The 16,266-nt window shown below is 45.0% G+C and overlaps 3 protein-coding genes and 1 long non-coding RNA gene across 12 annotated transcripts; 3 read left to right on the forward strand and 1 right to left on the reverse strand.

Moving 5' to 3' along the window:
• LOC133513548 (claudin-10-like) lies at nt 1–2,372 on the forward strand. Of its 5 annotated transcripts, none has more exons than XM_061844438.1 (5): nt 1–673; nt 840–1,001; nt 1,088–1,169; nt 1,225–1,361; nt 1,990–2,372. In XM_061844438.1, exons 1-5 carry the CDS (start codon nt 454–456, stop codon nt 2,127–2,129), a joined length of 741 nt encoding a protein of 246 aa, XP_061700422.1. In that variant the 5' UTR covers nt 1–453; the 3' UTR covers nt 2,130–2,372. The 5 variants fall into 5 exon arrangements, with proteins under 5 accessions (XP_061700422.1, XP_061700430.1, XP_061700440.1 ...); XM_061844446.1 differs by having other exon boundaries at nt 1,225–1,349; XM_061844456.1 differs by having other exon boundaries at nt 1,245–1,349.
• Nucleotides 2,373–4,803: 2,431 nt separating this feature from the next.
• On the forward strand, nt 4,804–7,817 carry cldn10e (claudin 10e). The gene is made up of 5 exons (XM_061844492.1): nt 4,804–5,339; nt 5,423–5,584; nt 6,905–6,986; nt 7,070–7,183; nt 7,433–7,817. Exons 1-5 carry the CDS (start codon nt 5,108–5,110, stop codon nt 7,815–7,817), a joined length of 975 nt encoding a protein of 324 aa, XP_061700476.1. The 5' UTR covers nt 4,804–5,107.
• LOC133513591 (uncharacterized) lies at nt 7,049–16,157 on the reverse strand. Of its 5 annotated transcripts, none has more exons than XR_009798522.1 (7): nt 15,750–16,157; nt 14,195–14,336; nt 13,972–14,084; nt 13,270–13,854; nt 13,061–13,164; nt 10,626–10,927; nt 7,053–7,165 (listed from the first exon to the last, which is right to left on the reverse strand). It is a non-coding gene; the product is annotated as an uncharacterized LOC133513591 (long non-coding RNA). The 5 variants fall into 5 exon arrangements; XR_009798527.1 differs by lacking the exon at nt 7,053–7,165 and adding an exon at nt 7,680–7,807; XR_009798529.1 differs by lacking the exon at nt 7,053–7,165 and adding an exon at nt 7,680–7,807 and having other exon boundaries at nt 10,626–10,730; nt 15,750–16,154.
• On the forward strand, nt 11,160–13,965 carry cldn10d (claudin 10d). Its single transcript, XM_061844505.1, has 5 exons — nt 11,160–11,391; nt 13,075–13,236; nt 13,314–13,395; nt 13,475–13,582; nt 13,667–13,965. Exons 1-5 carry the CDS (start codon nt 11,160–11,162, stop codon nt 13,851–13,853), a joined length of 771 nt encoding a protein of 256 aa, XP_061700489.1. The 3' UTR covers nt 13,854–13,965.
• Nucleotides 16,158–16,266: the final 109 nt, after the last annotated feature.

Here is a 16,266-nt window from a genome sequence, read left to right on the forward strand (position 1 = left end):
TGAAAGGATGCTATTCAAGGCAGTGGGCATGGTCTGTGCTATCTGTCTTCGCCATCACGTCTTCCTTCTCTGTCAGCAACCCCTCGCAACCTGTTAATTTACGACTTCCTCCTACATTGCAGCCCCCATGGACGCTGTGTGGAGCGATGAGCTGCGCACGCCTTACAGTCCAACGACATAAAACTACTCGTTTTAAGATACCTAGGATAGGCTCCAGCACTCCCACGACCCTTGTGAGGATAAGTGGTTCAGAAAATAGATGGACGTATTGCAGTCAATCTCAAGAAAAGTCCCAAGCAATTCTGTGTCGAATCACAGTGTTTGCCAACCCCGACGCGCAGGTGGTGGACCGACCCGCCCAGAGCGGTTCAGTCATTTCTGGAGGAAGACTTAAGTGTGTGTCACCAGCAAGAACCTTTAAAAAAAAAAGTTCCATCCGAAGCCCGAGGAACAATGAGTACCATGGCAACAGAGATTGTTGGTTTTTTTCTGACTGTCTCGGGGTGGATCCTGGTGTCATCCACACTTCCTGCTGACTACTGGAAGGTGTCCTCAGTGGACGGGACGGTCATTACTACGGCTACCTTCTGGTCCAACCTATGGAAAACATGCGTGACCGATTCCACAGGCGTGTCCAACTGCAAGGATTTTCCCTCCATGCTGGCTCTGGACGGTGAGTTGAGTTCATATTCTTTAAAGAAAGGCTCGAGATCAAGAGAGATTTAAAGGGACTTCTCCAACTTTTGTCGATGAAGTGAAGCATAACGGATAAAAAAAAAATACCATGGATGTCCATCACCAGTCGTTAATCTTCCTGTTCCTTTGTCCTTGTTATCAAGCTTACATTCAAGTATGTCGGGGCTTGATGATTGCGGCCGTGTTTCTGGGCTTCCTCGGGGCCACACTTGCCCTGCTTGGAATGAAGTGCACAAGAGTAGGAGGCTCAGAGACCACCAAAGCTCGCCTGGCGGTCTTTGCAGGATTCCAGTTTATCCTCTGTGGTAAAACACGGGAGTGCTATTTAGCACCGCCATACTTTTAGTCAACATTTGAAGTCGCAGAATTTTCACTTAATTTGACTCTCCAGGCCTGTGCTGTGCGACTGCCTGCTCCATTTATGCTCACAGGATAACCACAGACTTCTTTGACCCACTTTTTGTTGCTCAGAAGTAGGTAATTCCGAAAACCAGAGAGACTTGAACTCAGTCCTATTATGACGTTCAGTTGTTTGATGTCTGTAACAGGTTTGAACTGGGAGCAGCGCTGTTCATCGGCTGGGCCGGATCTGTTCTATGCATCTTGGGAGGTTCCATTTTCTGTCTCTCCCTGTCAACGGGCTCAAGCTTCAGGCAAGTTCACTGGTAACAATAAACTCCATTCGGGAACACATTCACCTCTAAATCTTGCTTTTACACCATTTTTTTTCTCAATGGTGATTCGTCGCCATTGGCTCATAGTTCTGAGGTTCAGGAATCAATCCCAGACCCGGATGCAGGGAACTTTCATGTTCTCCCCGTGCCTGTGTGGGTTTTTGCCGAGTACTCTGGTTTCCTCCCACATCTCCAAAACGTGCAACATTAATTTGAAACGCTTAATCACCCCGAGGTGTGATTGTGAGTACGACTGTTGTCTCTCGATGTGCCCTGCGATTGGCTGGCAACCAGTTCACACACATCCATCCATTTTCTGAAGTAAATATGTCCATAAAGGGTGTCCCAAAAAATGTATTAACACTTTAAAACCGCACTCACAATCACACCTAGGGGCAATTTAGTGTCCAATTAATGTTGCATGTTTTTGGGATGTGGGAGGAAACCGGAGTGCCCGGAGAAAACCCACACAGGCACGGGAAGACCATGCAAACTCCAGACAGGGAGGGCCGGGATTGAACCGCGCCACCCAATTTGTTCTCATCAGGAAAAATGGTACAGTAATACGGATGAATGGGTGGCTGGCGACCAGTTTTTTTCTGTTTGTCTCTGTTTGCAGAGTCCATCACAAACACGGCGAGCGCAGCAAGACTGCGAGCAGCCTCCAAAGAGAGCTTCTGGAGCCACCCAGGCAGTTTGGAAGAAACGCCTACGTGTGAAATCGCTTGTCAACATAAGATCGTGCGTGCATGTGTGTGAACTTTGAAAGAGAAATATTGTAATATTATGTATGTATATGGAATGGGATATTTACTGATGATCCTTGAAGTATGACAAAATTAGCAATTGGAGTTGGGACAAATTAGCATTCAAACTCAATCAGTAACCTTTAATAATCTGGTTTTTACTACCCGTGTCACATATTCTTGGTTTATCCTCATAACTACTCATCATTCGCACTGATATGTAGGGTCATGATTTTTTTTAAATAAAAGCATTTTGGGAATAGTTTCCATTTCGAGCCTTCATTTTGGTCTTGTCACTGTACTCTGGCCACCGTTCCGAATGCAAATTCCTCAATAATGAAAGGTCAACTTTTTTTAATATTCTCAAAATGAAAAGATGTGTCACATGAGAGCCTCCGGCGTGATCGCCATCTTGAATGATCTGACCTCCGCAGGCCACCAGGTCACATCTGAAGCGATAGAGAATCTCACCAATCAGCACTTCTGAATTAGCATCACGAGGAACATCAGCCAGTGCCCTACACGATCCACTGCCCTGCATTCAAAAACAAGTGTCGGGTGTCCATGGCATTGCAGAAAGGTCGCATTGTGGTTTTAAATCTCAGCTTGCCTTTTTTTTTTTTTTTTGTAATAAATTACAGTAAAAGGAACCTTGACTTTGGGGGAAAACTGTCAACAATTGCACACTTTGGACCTCTTGGTTTTAACTACGGGCACATATTTGTACGTGGCTGTTCTCCTTGTGCCAGGTATTTCAGCTTTTACCCACCTTCTTCTTTTCCTTTCGGTTTGTCCCGTCACGGGTCGCCACAGAGTGTCATCATTTTCCATCGAAGCTTTTCTCGTGCATCCTCCTCTTTACCACCCACTGTCTTCATGTCCTCCCTCACAACATTATCCACCTTTTCTTTGGTATTCTTCTCACTCTTTTAGCCTGGCAGCTCCATCCTCAGCACTCTTCTACCAATGTACTCACTCTCTCGCCTCTGAACATGTCCAAACCATCAAAGTCTGCTCTCTCTAACCTTGATTCCAAAACATCCAACTTTGGCTGTCCCTCTAATGATCTCATTTCTAATCCTATCCAACCTGTTCACTCCGAGCGAGAACCTCAGCATCTTCATTTCTTCTACCTCCAGTTCCGCTTCCTGTTGTCTCTTCAGTGCCACGGTCTCTAATCCGTACACCGCGGCCGGCCTCACAACTGTTACAAACTTTACCTTTCATCCTCGCGGAGACTCTTCTGTCACATAGAACACCAGACACCTTCCGCCAACTGTATCACCCTGCTTGGACCCGTTTCTTCACTTCCTCATCACATTCTCCATTGCTCTGTATTGTTGACCCCAAGTATTTGAAGTCGTCCACCCTTGCTATATCTTCTCCCTGGAGCGCCACTCTTCCTCCTCCGCCCCTCACTATTCTGTTTTACTTTAGCTAATCTTCATTCCTCTCCTTTCCAGTGCATGCCTCCATGTTTCTAATTGTTCCTCCACCTCCTCCCTGCAGATCACAATATCATCTGCGATTTCAGCTTCCCCCCCACTTAAAAAAAAAAAAGTATGTTTGCGTCATTAAGCCCTCGAACCTAACCACAGTGAATGTGACTGACGATATGGATCTATCTTTTGTGTATCTCTCTGTATTTTGTATTTTATTTTGTATTGAGGTGTGAGACAGAAGAGCGTCTGCTAGGATGAAGGACAAAGTTTATAAAACATTGGTGAGGCCACCCATGATGTACGGATTAGAGACGGTGGCACTGAAGAGACAACAGGAAGCAGAACTGGAGGTGGCAGAAATGAAGATGTTGAGGTTCTCGTTCAGAGTGAGGAAGTTGGATAACATTAGAAATGAGCTCATTAGAGGGACAGCCAAAGTTGGATGTTTTGGAGACAAAGTACGAGAGAGGAGACTTCGATGGTTTGGACATGTCCAGAGGCGAGAGAGTGAGGATATTGGTGGAAGGGTGACGAGGATGGAGCCATCAAGGAAGAGCGAGCGAGAGGAAGACCGGGTCAGGTCTCAAGAAGAAGGAAGAGAAGGTTGATGGACGTTGTGAGGGAGGACATGAGGGCTGTGGGTGTTAGAGAGGAAGATGCACGAGATGGGCTTAGATGGAAGAAGATGACACGCTGTGGCGACCCCTAACGGGACAAGCCGAAAAGAAGATTTTGTATTGAAGTGGCCACTATGTCAGTCATAGCTCTTGTATCAATGAACACTTGCCACCAGAGAGCAGCACTAATACACAACGAAATTTCTTCATGGGCGAGGGGAATATAACAGTGTGGATTGTTCTTTAACCTTGTCTTCCATACAGCCAAAAATGTGGAATGCATTTACTGAATGACGTTGCGGGTCACACACAAGCCCATGGAAGTCACAATGGTCAATCACTGTTGATGATAGAGTATTAATTACTGCCCACACCACCTCGGCGTTAAACCACTACGGCAGCGTGTTTTAATTATTAAAGCGCAGGTACAACGAAATAAGTAATAAGCAGCCGCGGCTGGAAAACGTAAAGGTTACTCAGGCAGAAAAATGCACAGTTGTTAGTCAAATTAGCCACAAATAATAAAGAGATAGCGATAATCTACCGTATCTGCTGACTCGGCAGTTCAGTCAGCACATTCAGTTTTTGGGAATTGGAGATGTTTGCTTAGACGAGCATTCTAAGCTCAGTTTCTAATCTTTTACCTGTCACATGTTGCAATGGGAACCTGCGGGACCCATCACTCCCACCCACACGTGAAAAACCTGCAGAACAATGTAAACAACTACGTAGCCCTGCCTGGTGCCTGTGAACCACTCAGATTTTCCTTTCGAAACTGAACAGCTGTCTGTATTGAGATGAAAGCGCAACAGTCATCTTCCGCAGTGGGAAATCAACCGTCACGAGAAAGAAGGGAAGAAATACGTCGAAGACAGATTGCAGCGACCTCACTTTAGGCTCTGAAAGAACCTCCTCTGAGGAGAAGCTCAGGCATGCGAATTCGAGTGGTTCAGATCTGGGGCTTCTTGATGACGGTACTGGGATGGATCTTTGTGGCTTGCACCATGGCCATGGAGGGCTGGAAGATCACCTCGATCGGCGGCATGGGAGGCTCCTCCATCTTGAAGGTAGCCTGGTACTGGTCCAGTCTGTGGAGATCTTGCTTTACGGATTCAACAGCTGTTAGTAACTGTTACGACTTCCCCGTGCTTTGGTCCGTGGAGGGTGGGTACCGTGCTGTCTGAAAAACCTCAAACTCCCCCTGAACCCCAATGGCTAAGTCATATGTCCTTGTTGCGTGACACCAGGCTACATCCAGATCGTGCGCGGTCTGCTCATGGGCGCTCTGTCCCTGGGCATGCTGGGATTTGTGCTCAGCCTGTTGGGCATGGAGTGCACCTTCATTGGGGGGAAAGACCAGTCGAAATACAGGAAGATCTACACTGGCGGTTGGTGCCACGTCATCAGTGGTATCGTCTCTCTCAACTTAATGCGATTCATTTTGTTTGGCAATCATAATATGACTAATGTTCTGCTTTTATAGATACTGTCAGAGGTATTCATTGATTACCTGTATCCATCCATCCATTTTTTTAGCCGCTTATCCTCACAAGGGTCGCAGGTAATGCTGGTGCCTGTCCCAGCTGTCAACAGGCAGGAGGTGGGGTACACCCTGAACTGGTTGCCAGCCAATCGCAGGGCAAATAGAGACAAATCACACCTAGGGGCAATTTAGAGTGTCCAGTTAATGTTGCATGTTTTTGGGATGTGGGAGGAAAGCGGAGCACCCAGAGAAAACCCAAGCAGGTACGGGGAGAACATGCAAACTCCACACAGGCGGGTCCGGGATCGAACCCGCGACTTCAGAAGTCTGAGGCCAACACTTTCCAGCTGTGCTACCGTTCCGCCTGATTACCTGTATCGTTATTATTTTGTTTGTGGCTTGCAATTTTACAAAAACAAATATTTCGTCATCATTTCATCGACAGTACTGTATGAAATAACCAAACAACTGTACAGAAAAAAATATAGAACCGTAGGAGTCGTATAATGTAGCCATAATGTAGTTGTACACCAATGCAAAATCACAACAATATACACATAAAAGAAAAATCTCTGCCACTGTAAAAACTGAGAAATAGTGCTCGTTGTTTTTTTTAGTCATTAATATTGTACTTTCATTATCACAACTTTGTAAAGGAAGAAGCTTTTAAAGTCTCTTGTACAGCTACGCTCGGTGTTTATAGGGAAGTAAACCATATTTCATCAACAAATGCACGTTATGTCTCCAACTACGGTGGCGCAGTTGGAAAGCGTTGGCCTCACAGTTCTGAAGTCTAGGGTTCAATCCCGGCCCCGCCAGTGCAGAGGTTGCATGTTCTCCCCGTGCCTGCGTGCGATTTCTCCGGGCACTCCGGTCTCCTCCCACATCCCAAAAATATGCAACATTAATCAGAGACTCTTAAATTGCCCGTAGGTGTGATTGTGAGAGCAATTGTTGTCTGTCTCGGTGTGGCCTGCGATTGGCTGGCAACCAGTTCAGGGTGTACGTTGACAGCTGGGAAAGGCTCCAGCACTCCCCGCGACCCTTGTGAGCATAAGCGGCAAAAAGAATGTATGGATGGAATTGAACTTTTCTGAACATCACACTGACTCTCTGACGGTGTCAGTCAAAACTGAGCATTATCTTTATGAAATACATTTTTTGTTGGGTCATTGTTTTAAATTGTGCACACAATATTGAAGATGTGTGATATATTTTTATAAATCTCTATTTTGTCTGTGTGCAGGTTTATTGTCCACAAGTGGATATGCGGTTTATGCACAATATGTCTCTGTAGAATATTTTAACCCGAACTTTAATGGTCTTAAGTAAGTCAAGGTTCTTTAATATCGTACAATAAAAGAGTGCTAAAATGATTTTTTAAATTGATCCCATTTTTCATCGACCGCAGGTTTGACCTTGGCACTCCGTTGTTCCTGGGTTGGGTCGGTTCGGTCTTTCAAATGGCCGGTGGTGTTTTCTATCACTGGTCCGTGTGCAGGTTGCTCTGTGGACAAGACCAGATGTGAGTAGAAATAAACAAAAAACAAAAACACTCCACCAATAACACACATCATGCACAAATTTATTTGTAGATTTCGGTGTCATAAAATTATGCGTTAAAAAGACGGACGGACAGACGGACAGGCAAACAGACAGGCAGGCAGGCAGACAGACAGACAGACAGACAGATAGATAGATAAAGAGAGACAGACAGACAGACAGATAGATTGATAGATTCAAAAAGAACTGTGCTTCTCTTTCCATGATCCAGGGTTCTAATCCAACAAGTGCTGGATGTGGAAAAAGACCCCAGAACCAAGTTCACCAAGTCCACCACGGAGCTGTCCTCTGTGTCTGGAATCACCTCCAAGACCAAACTGTCGTCCGTATCCGAGCTCTCATCGGAGCGTTCCAACTTGTCCACCATCTCCTCGGGATTAACATCTGGAAGCTCAGCAGAGTCAGAGCGGAGGCCCAACACGAGGCAAACGACCTCTTCTGGTTCAGTGTCAGCTTCAGGATCTGGGCTCTCGTCCAGGTACAACGCATCAACAATGTCAGGATCGGGCAGCAGCCGAGGCAGCAGTCGCGTGTCATCTGTGCCCGGCGGCTCGAGGAATCAGGCGGCATCTTTTCTAAAGAACTCCTACATTTGAGGGACACAGACTCACGTAAACGACTCACGAAGACCAGTTCTTTGGGCCGGAAAAAGATCACAGCTCGATTTAACCACCTGTTTACGACTTGTTTCTTACATTTAATTGATCCAAGTTTGCAGTGTTGCAGCCAAGACCACATTAACAACCAAAACTATGAAGAGTTGAGTGCAAGTCATGACAAAGACAGAGGCAAGACCAGGTTAAGCCTTGTTTGATAACGTTTGGACTCGTGTATAAAATGGGACCGAAATAAATAAAGATTATATCTAGGGTGCTGAAAATGCAGTACTTAAAACATTTAAATACTTCCCCTGCCTCTCAACTCCACACATACACACAAAAAAATGTTGGTTATATTTCAGGGACTTCTAAACCTGCATGATGGCCTCTTCTATACAACAATATAATGACGACGAAAACTGGTACTGAGGAGGCACCTGCACAGAAACTGCAGAATCCAAGCAGCGTTTAGACATGGGGTCACCAACACGAGGCAGGTTCTAAAAGTAGCACAGGTCACAACTTTTTATTATTAGGATTATTGATGCTTTAAATTTGGAATCTAACTTCCATCCATCCACCCATTTTCTTCAACTTTGGCTGTCCCTCTAATGAGCTCATTTCTAATCCTATCCAACCTGCTCACTCCGAGCGAGAAGCTCAACATCTTCAATTCTGCTGTTCAATTCTGTCGTTTCTTCAGTGCCACCGCCTCTAATCCGTACATCATGGCCAGCCTCACCACTGTTTTGTAAACTTTGCCCTTCATCCAAGCGGAGATTCTTCTGTCACATAACACACCAGACACCTTCAGCCAGCTGTTCCAACCTGCTTGGACCCATTTCTTCACTTCCTGACCACACTCACCATTGCTCTGGATTGTTGACCCCTATACCATCACACTACCTCCACTAAAAGATATTCATGTATTGGTACAGTGCGCCAATCAGCAAAGTGTTCTTCTGTGCCTTCCCCACACTTGATCAAGAACCCTACGATACAACTGCTATAGAAAGAATTTGAATCAGCGCTGAACACACCCTACTCCACATGCTAAGGTTCAAGGGCATGTTACAGTGAAAGGTCATCCCAAGCCTAACGTGTAAAATTGGCTCCACGAAGTCTCTTACGGACTGTCTAGGGGTAGAACTGCTGGCTGGCCATGTCATCCGGCAAACATTGACTGTAATTCTGTAGAAGACCGCGTACTGTACCCAAATGTGGAGTGGGTGAGAAAATTGTGTTCTTAGGGTATCTGTTGTCTACTGTCATCCCGTCTCTGACCTCCTCCGTTGTATGAAACTGAGCTGGAGATTGTCAGGGTACTTGGGCTCGCTCCAAGCTTGAAGCTGCCCTGTGGCAGAGACTATCCAGCTCAGTCAATTCTTAGAGCAAACACCTACTGACAACTTTAGCAAGGCGCATGCCCATTCCGGTGGTTCCAGAATCTCAAAATTAGAGTCAATGGCAACAGCAAAATAAACTGACTTAGCATTAGCAGGTAATGTTTCGCAAATATTAGTAAAAAGACCGCAACTCACATACTTACCTCATCTCACAAATGTATGTTCCCTACAAAGGTAAAAGTGTAATAAGCAGGCTTTCTAACAGTACAGTATACATTTTATTGCCAAGAAGAGTTGTGACAAGAAAAGCTATCTCCCAAACCTTTCTTTACTTATTGTGCAAACTTTTATTCAGTTAATTGAAGACTACGATGAATACTCGGTTCTCGAACAAATCGGATATGGAACGAAAATGTCGAGATTTTTTTTGCTTCTGTTTTCGAACGAAAATTGGTACTCAAACGCCCCCGACATAACGTAATATATACGGCCCAACCAGCTGACCCACGACACGTTTTGTTGTGAATTCCCACGTCCCAGACAAAATCCGGAAATATTACGCGCTTGGCCCAACAAGCTGACCCACAACACACTTTGTTATTGTGTATAACGCAGCTTCTGTACGCAGACGTGTGCCGGTAGCTTCATTTACTCACTGTTTGTTTTTCCTATTGAGGACTATTAACCCCCAATCATGGCTCCAAAGAAGTGACACTAGATGAGTTCTTTAGGAAAAGAAAAGAACTTCCAGGGGGCGAGTCACCCCCACCCAAGAGATTTGATATAGTTGATAGTTTTGCATTGCTTTTTTTCTTGTGAACTTTAAGAATGCTCTGTGCCATTAGCATGTCTGCATTTTGGTTTTGCTTCAAAGATTTCGTTGACTCGAGTTACAAGTTAATGTTTTTGTATGTTACTTTTGTGAAAATAAAAAAATTGCTTTTCCCCCCCTCGGTATTCCTTGTTTAAAGTTATCCGCACTTTTTTTTAATAAAAAAGAAAAGTTTACAAGGCTGGGGGCTGAGTCTCTACAGATACGGCAAGGCACTCCCAGTCTAGCCTATTCTACTACTAAAAGCATACATTTAAGCAAAAAATATTTATTAATGTTTTTTTTTTATTATATAAAGTATTTAAATTATACATGTATTTCTACTATGCAGTCTATTATTGAGAAAAGCTAAGAAAATGCTTTAAAAAGCCTCCTTTTGTCGGCTTGGAACACATTTTTTCTTTTTCCATTACCTGTAATGGGAAAAATTGATTTGGTTTGCGAACAAAATCACTTCTCGAACCGCCTTCTGGAACGGATTGTGGTCGAGAACCGAAGTTGTACTGTGTTTGCCAATAGGTGTGAATGGTTGTTTTTCTTTCATATCTATGTGGTCCTGCCAGTGACCGCCGCACCTGGGGTGGTACAGCTCAGTTGGTAGATACCGTTAAGTCGTCACCTTCCTACCTTCCTTATCCGAAGGTTGTGGGTACAATCATGAGCCCCAGAGACCATGTTGAAGTGTCATTCTGCATGAGTTCAGAAACCCCAGTTTCTCCTGATCCTGCAGCACTAGTAAGTCAAAGAGATGTGTTGAATTGCTTGAAAAACTTTGAAGGTGGCAAAGCGCTAATAACTAAACGATTTATTTCGGGTCCAGCTTCCCCGTCAACAAGAAATTGAATACAGATTGTCAAAAAAAAAAAAAAAAGAAGTGCATGTTTCCGGATTGTGGTAGCAGCCTCCTCACTCCGGTCAGTCCAGTTTGTCTGAAAAGTACCACATGCAGGCAAACAAAACGACGACATCGTGTAAGAACCCTTGTTTGGACTCGTTAGAACTCTGGGAAAGTGGAGAATGCTGACTGGGCAAAACTGTCCAGAAAGATAAGTTTCAAAACAAACTGCTGTGAAAGTTCCACATGAGCAGAGATATCACAGGGAGAGGAACTACAGCGGTAAACTTCAATTTTTGTCCTCTTTTTAAGGGATTACGCTCAACATGAAGTATAAGACAGTGGTGATGTATACAGAAATCGGCTGCTTTGTGTGCTGCCTTTGTGGCTGGATCCTGGTGTGCTCCACCCTTCCCACAGAGTACTGGACTTTCTCTGAGGTGGGCAGCATTGTGTTGACAACCTCCAACTACTACTCCAACCTGTGGAGGGACTGCATCTCGGACACCACGGGGGTGTCCGACTGCAAAGATTACCCCTCCATGCTGGCCCTGCCTGGTACGATATTAACACTACATCGCATATTGTAGACGTCACCGATGGTGCAGTGGTACACACGCCTGACTTTAGTGCGGGCAGCGTGGGATCGATTCCCGCTCAGCGATGGTGTTGATATCTGCCCTGCGACTGACTGGCAACCAGTTCAGGGTGTAGTCTGCCTCTCGCCTGAAGCTGGCTGGGTTAGGCTCCAGTTCTCTCGTGACCCTTGTGAGGATAAACGGCTTGGATAATGGATGGATGTATATTGTAGTTGTTTGGGAACTGTGGCAAATATTTGGCACCAATTTGTCCTCCACCAAGGCTCATAACTTCATGCATTTTTAAACAATCCAGCAATTAACCACATTCATTTTTTCCAAGATGTAAATCCTGCTTACACATACAGTAGCTACTTCTAATTTGATAGATTTATCCACCCATCTGTCCGTTTTCTGTATTGCTTATCCTCACAAGGGTCACAGGTGTGCTGGAACCCGTCCCCAGCTTTCTTTGGGCAGGAGGCGGGGTACGCCCTAAAATGGTCGCCAGCCAATCGCAGGGCACATATAAACAACCATTTGCAAAACCATTTGGGCAATTTTGAGTCTTCAATCAACCTACCATAATATGTTTTGGGGAAGTGGATTAGAGTATTCTGAGAAAACCCACAAAGGGACAGGAAGAACATGCAAACTCCACAGAAGGGGGTGGGATTTCAACCTCCTGTCCTCAAAACTGTGAGGAAGATGTGCTCACCTGTTTTCCACCGTGCCAACCTATCACACTATAAAACAGTACATTGTTCATCCATCCATCCATTTTCTACCACTTTTCCGGGTCAGGTCGAGGGGAATTAGCTTCAGGAGGGATACCCAGACTTCCCTTTCCCCACTTCTTCCAGCTTTTCCGGAGGGATCCCGAGGTGTTCCCAAGCCAACCGAGAGACATAGTCTTTCCAGGGTGTCCTGGGTCGTCCCCGGGTCTCTTTCTGGTGGGACATGCCGGGAAAACCTCAGGGATGCATCCGAATCAGATGCCCCAGCCACCTCATCTGGCTCCTCTCAATGCGGAGGAGCAGCGACGCGACACTGAGCCCCTCCCTGATGACCGAGTTTCTCACCCTATCCTAAGGGAGAGCCCGGACACCCTGGGGAGGAAACTCATTTCGGCCGCTTGTATCCGGGGATCTTCTTTCATTCACGACCCACAGCTCATGCCCATAGGTGAGGGTAGGAACATAGATCGACTGGTAAATTGAGAGAGTGTCCCATTTCGACTTAGCTCCCTCTTTACCACAACGGACCGATGCAAAGTCCGCATCACTGCAGACGCTGCACCGATCCGTCTGTCGATCTCCCACTCCATTCTTCCCTCACTCGGGAACAAGACCCCAAGATACCTGAACTCCTCCACTTGGGGCAAGATCTCATCCCCGACCTGGAGAGGGCACGGTACCCTTTTCCGACTGAGGATCCCTTGTTTACAATAGCACTACCAGGGCATTTTACGCTTTCATAAAATACCATGATCGTCTTGTTTCACACACAAAAAAAGTGTGTAACCTAAAGACCTCCATGTTCCAGAAGCGCAACCTCTACTCATCTCAAGAAAATACAAAATATTTTCATCAATTGTTAAATGTAAAGGACAAATCTCCGTCAGTCAAGTCTCGCTGCATATCACTCACACGTTTCCTTGCAGCTTTCCTGCACGCCTGCAGAGCACTGGCAGTCTGCGCGGTCATCACCGGCTTCTTTGGCGGCGTCCTCACTCTCATTGGCATGAAGTGCACTAAAATAGGCGGATCAGAGGTTGCAAACGCAAGAGTGACCTTCGCGGGCGGACTCACCTACCTCACCTCAGGTAAATGCGACTTTTGGCCGACAACCGACTGACCTTTCCAAATGGATTTCAGATGAATGAGATTATCTTCATGCCAGGCTTCTGTGGCATGATCACTTACTCTTGGTGGGCCAACAGAGTCATCACGGAATTCCTCGACCCAAATTTCAGGGCACAAAAGTGAGTACGTCAAAAGAGAAATACATTTGTGGGGAGGGGAATCGATCCATCATAATGCATGTATAAAAAAAATATTTAGATTTGAGCTTGGAGCTGCAGTTTTCATCGGCTGGGGGGGCTCCATCCTTTTGCTATCTGGCGGGACGGTGCTCACTTATTTCTCTGCAAAAGAAGGTCTTCCATTGGGGTAAAAATCAGACTTTTACCAGAATGTCCAATTTTAAAAGGGTTTTCTTTCTGATGTAAATTTCTTAATTCTGGTCCTATATAGGTCCTCAAACCGGACACGTAGACCAGCCACTTACGCCACAGCCCGGACCAGAAAGACCTACATGCTGCCGCCCGCCTCGTCCAGGGTCATTCTGAGGCCACCGTTGTTTTACGAGGCCAGGAAGAGTCGACCGAGCAGAACGGCAACAAAGACAACTGCCACCTTCAGTCGGGAGGACTTCGTCTGAGCTAAAGGAAGATTATTAAGCGGACAAATATGGATAGAAGACAATCAAACACAAAATGAGTTTAATGTTAATTCACAGTCACTGTTGTGAAAAAGTTAATTTACGCATAACACACCACCTTATTGATGAATGATCCATTATGATGTTATTGCTACTCTGCATTATTCGGAAATGACCAACCTCAGACTTCTCCTCCGTACACGGAAGCGTATCGCTGCCACACGTAAACCTCTGTGCGACAGATGTTTATTTTCTTTTTATTAAATCTGCATCGTTCTCAAATGAGTTAATTTGGCATTGTAAATACTTTTTGATCATTTGAGATTAAGAATAATTCCTACCTGAAATGAAGTGATTGCAAAACAGGCATGTGTATTTGGTTGGGCACCATCCATCACGTTTAATTGCCGAAATCTATCCGTCTTTTCTCATCTTTTCAGCTGGTATTCCATCGAATGATCTCTTAACGATCTTAATGATCTCCTAACGGGACAAGCCAAAAGGAAAAGAAGATTCCATAGAATGATCTCTTTGAATATCTGTCTCGTCTGTTGTGACAACCAACAGCACAACAGGTCTCCAGCATTGAAAAATGTTCTCCTCTGGTTCAATGTCTCCCACAATGTCGAGCAGCTCTTTTTGACTGGCAATATGGCGGCGTGAAAATGGTTCTATACGGAGCTCGTGCACGAGATACAAGGTTTAAAAGTCCCAGGAGTCTCTTGTCCGCCATTTTGTGTGTATATACTAAGCGCGCTGAATCTGGGCAAACAAAGAGGTAATATTTTGATATTCCAAAGGTCCTTGTCAACCAAGGAAGTAAAACTAAGCGACTGTCGACAGAAAGACGGAACCCATGCTTGTCGAGGATCAACCCAGCATGATTTCTTCCTGATCCACCAAAGAGACACTCTAAAGTTTGCTCGCAAAATCTCGTAACATTTTCAATTAAATGCTTGAGGCAACAAGGAATGAATAAATAATGTGTTCTACACAAATGTATGACAGAGATTTTTTTTTATTATAAAGACATTTTTAACTGCAGAGGGGTGTAACCAGTAAGACCTCGTCTTGCTAGCCTGTAATTTTGCTGAAGCCTCGACTGCAGAAACAATTGCAGCCACGTGTGAACACACTTCTCCAAGACCGGCCATACAGGTACAATGACCAGGGTGAACGCAGCCATCTTTTTGGGATATGATCCAGGGACGTGGTAGTGGATCGGTAGACCTCTGAGAATGTCTTACTCGAGCCGCCATTACACTCTGATTACCGATCCCCCGCTGCCGTACATCTTGAACCCACCCACTTACGAAGTCATTGGAGGCTTGTAGAGACTTGTAACCCATTAGTTTTCTCAAGGGTCTATGCGCTCACAGAATTCACGACATAATTAACGATATCGGATATGTAATGTCACCCATGTCGCTTGCTTGGAATTCGTATGAATCTTTGCTGTCGATGTCCTTCAATTTCTCCAAGTAGCTGGCTCTGCTTAAACCACCAAACGTGTTTTTGTCCTCTCCGTTTGCATTTGCTTTAAACGACGTCATAACTTTTTCACCAAAAGGAAAAATTAACGATGGAAAAAAAAATTCACGCGTCACCATTCACCAATGTTCTCTGAACTCTTAAGACACACAGTATGGCATCCGTCGCCAGGCATGATGGGTAATCGGAAACCTATCCATAATATCACTGAAAAAAAATTACATGTAAGTCAACATTTCTCTAAATTGACACAAAAGTTGTAGTCCTAAACAGTGTCGAGTTATGCAGAGTTTACTGTGTATTTCCCGACCCGATGTCAAAATTTTACAGAAGTGAACATGAAAAGAAAAAAAAAAAGAAAAGTTACCCTCAAAAAGTGAAATCTGGAGGCTTGCTGCTACTCACCCCAAATATACTCCAGCATAATCCGGAATTTAACTTGAAAACATACCAGCAAGATCGGCTTTATGGGACATCCATGTGTGTTTAATTTAGAAATATATTTCCACAGACATTTAGTCCCAAGTGTTAACGCTGAATATGTAAATACGTCATCACAGCCACGATAACTGGCAATTAACGCAGGTCGGCATGGTTGTTTCGGGAGTATCAAGATGGCGGATATCTGCTTCCGGCGACTTTAGCTACGTTAGCCAATGCGGCTCTTCTACTTTTCCTTTCGGCTTGTCCCGTTGGGGCTCGCCACAGCATGTCATATTTTTCCATCTAAGCCTATCTCGTGCATCCTCCTCTCTAACACCCACTGTCCTCATGTCCTTCCTCACAACATCCATCTATCTTTTTTTTTTTTTTTAGATCAGTAGAAGCTACAAGGAGCCATTATAGTTCCGGTGAATTGTGGGAAGTGTAGTTTTTATTTTTGTTGACTTTCGAAACGATGCAGGATGTGGACGTATGCAAA

The sequence above is a fragment of the Syngnathoides biaculeatus genome, chromosome 2 (assembly GCF_019802595.1).
Source record: "Syngnathoides biaculeatus isolate LvHL_M chromosome 2, ASM1980259v1, whole genome shotgun sequence".
Lineage (NCBI taxonomy): Eukaryota > Metazoa > Chordata > Actinopteri > Syngnathiformes > Syngnathidae > Syngnathoides > Syngnathoides biaculeatus.

Coding starts and splice junctions, on each gene's coding strand:
- LOC133513548 (XM_061844430.1), top strand. CDS start 454: ATGAGTACCATGGCAACAGAGATTGTTGGTTTTTTTCTGACTGTCTCG. Junction 674..839: donor CTCCATGCTGGCTCTGGACG/GTGAGTTGAGTT, acceptor CTTGTTATCAAG/CTTACATTCAAGTATGTCGG. Junction 1,170..1,224: donor CCACTTTTTGTTGCTCAGAA/GTAGGTAATTCC, acceptor TATGACGTTCAG/TTGTTTGATGTCTGTAACAG.
- cldn10e (XM_061844492.1), top strand. CDS start 5,108: ATGCGAATTCGAGTGGTTCAGATCTGGGGCTTCTTGATGACGGTACTG. Junction 6,987..7,069: donor CCGAACTTTAATGGTCTTAA/GTAAGTCAAGGT, acceptor CATCGACCGCAG/GTTTGACCTTGGCACTCCGT. Junction 7,184..7,432: donor CTCTGTGGACAAGACCAGAT/GTGAGTAGAAAT, acceptor TCCATGATCCAG/GGTTCTAATCCAACAAGTGC.
- cldn10d (XM_061844505.1), top strand. CDS start 11,160: ATGAAGTATAAGACAGTGGTGATGTATACAGAAATCGGCTGCTTTGTG. Junction 11,392..13,074: donor CTCCATGCTGGCCCTGCCTG/GTACGATATTAA, acceptor GTTTCCTTGCAG/CTTTCCTGCACGCCTGCAGA. Junction 13,237..13,313: donor ACTCACCTACCTCACCTCAG/GTAAATGCGACT, acceptor TCTTCATGCCAG/GCTTCTGTGGCATGATCACT.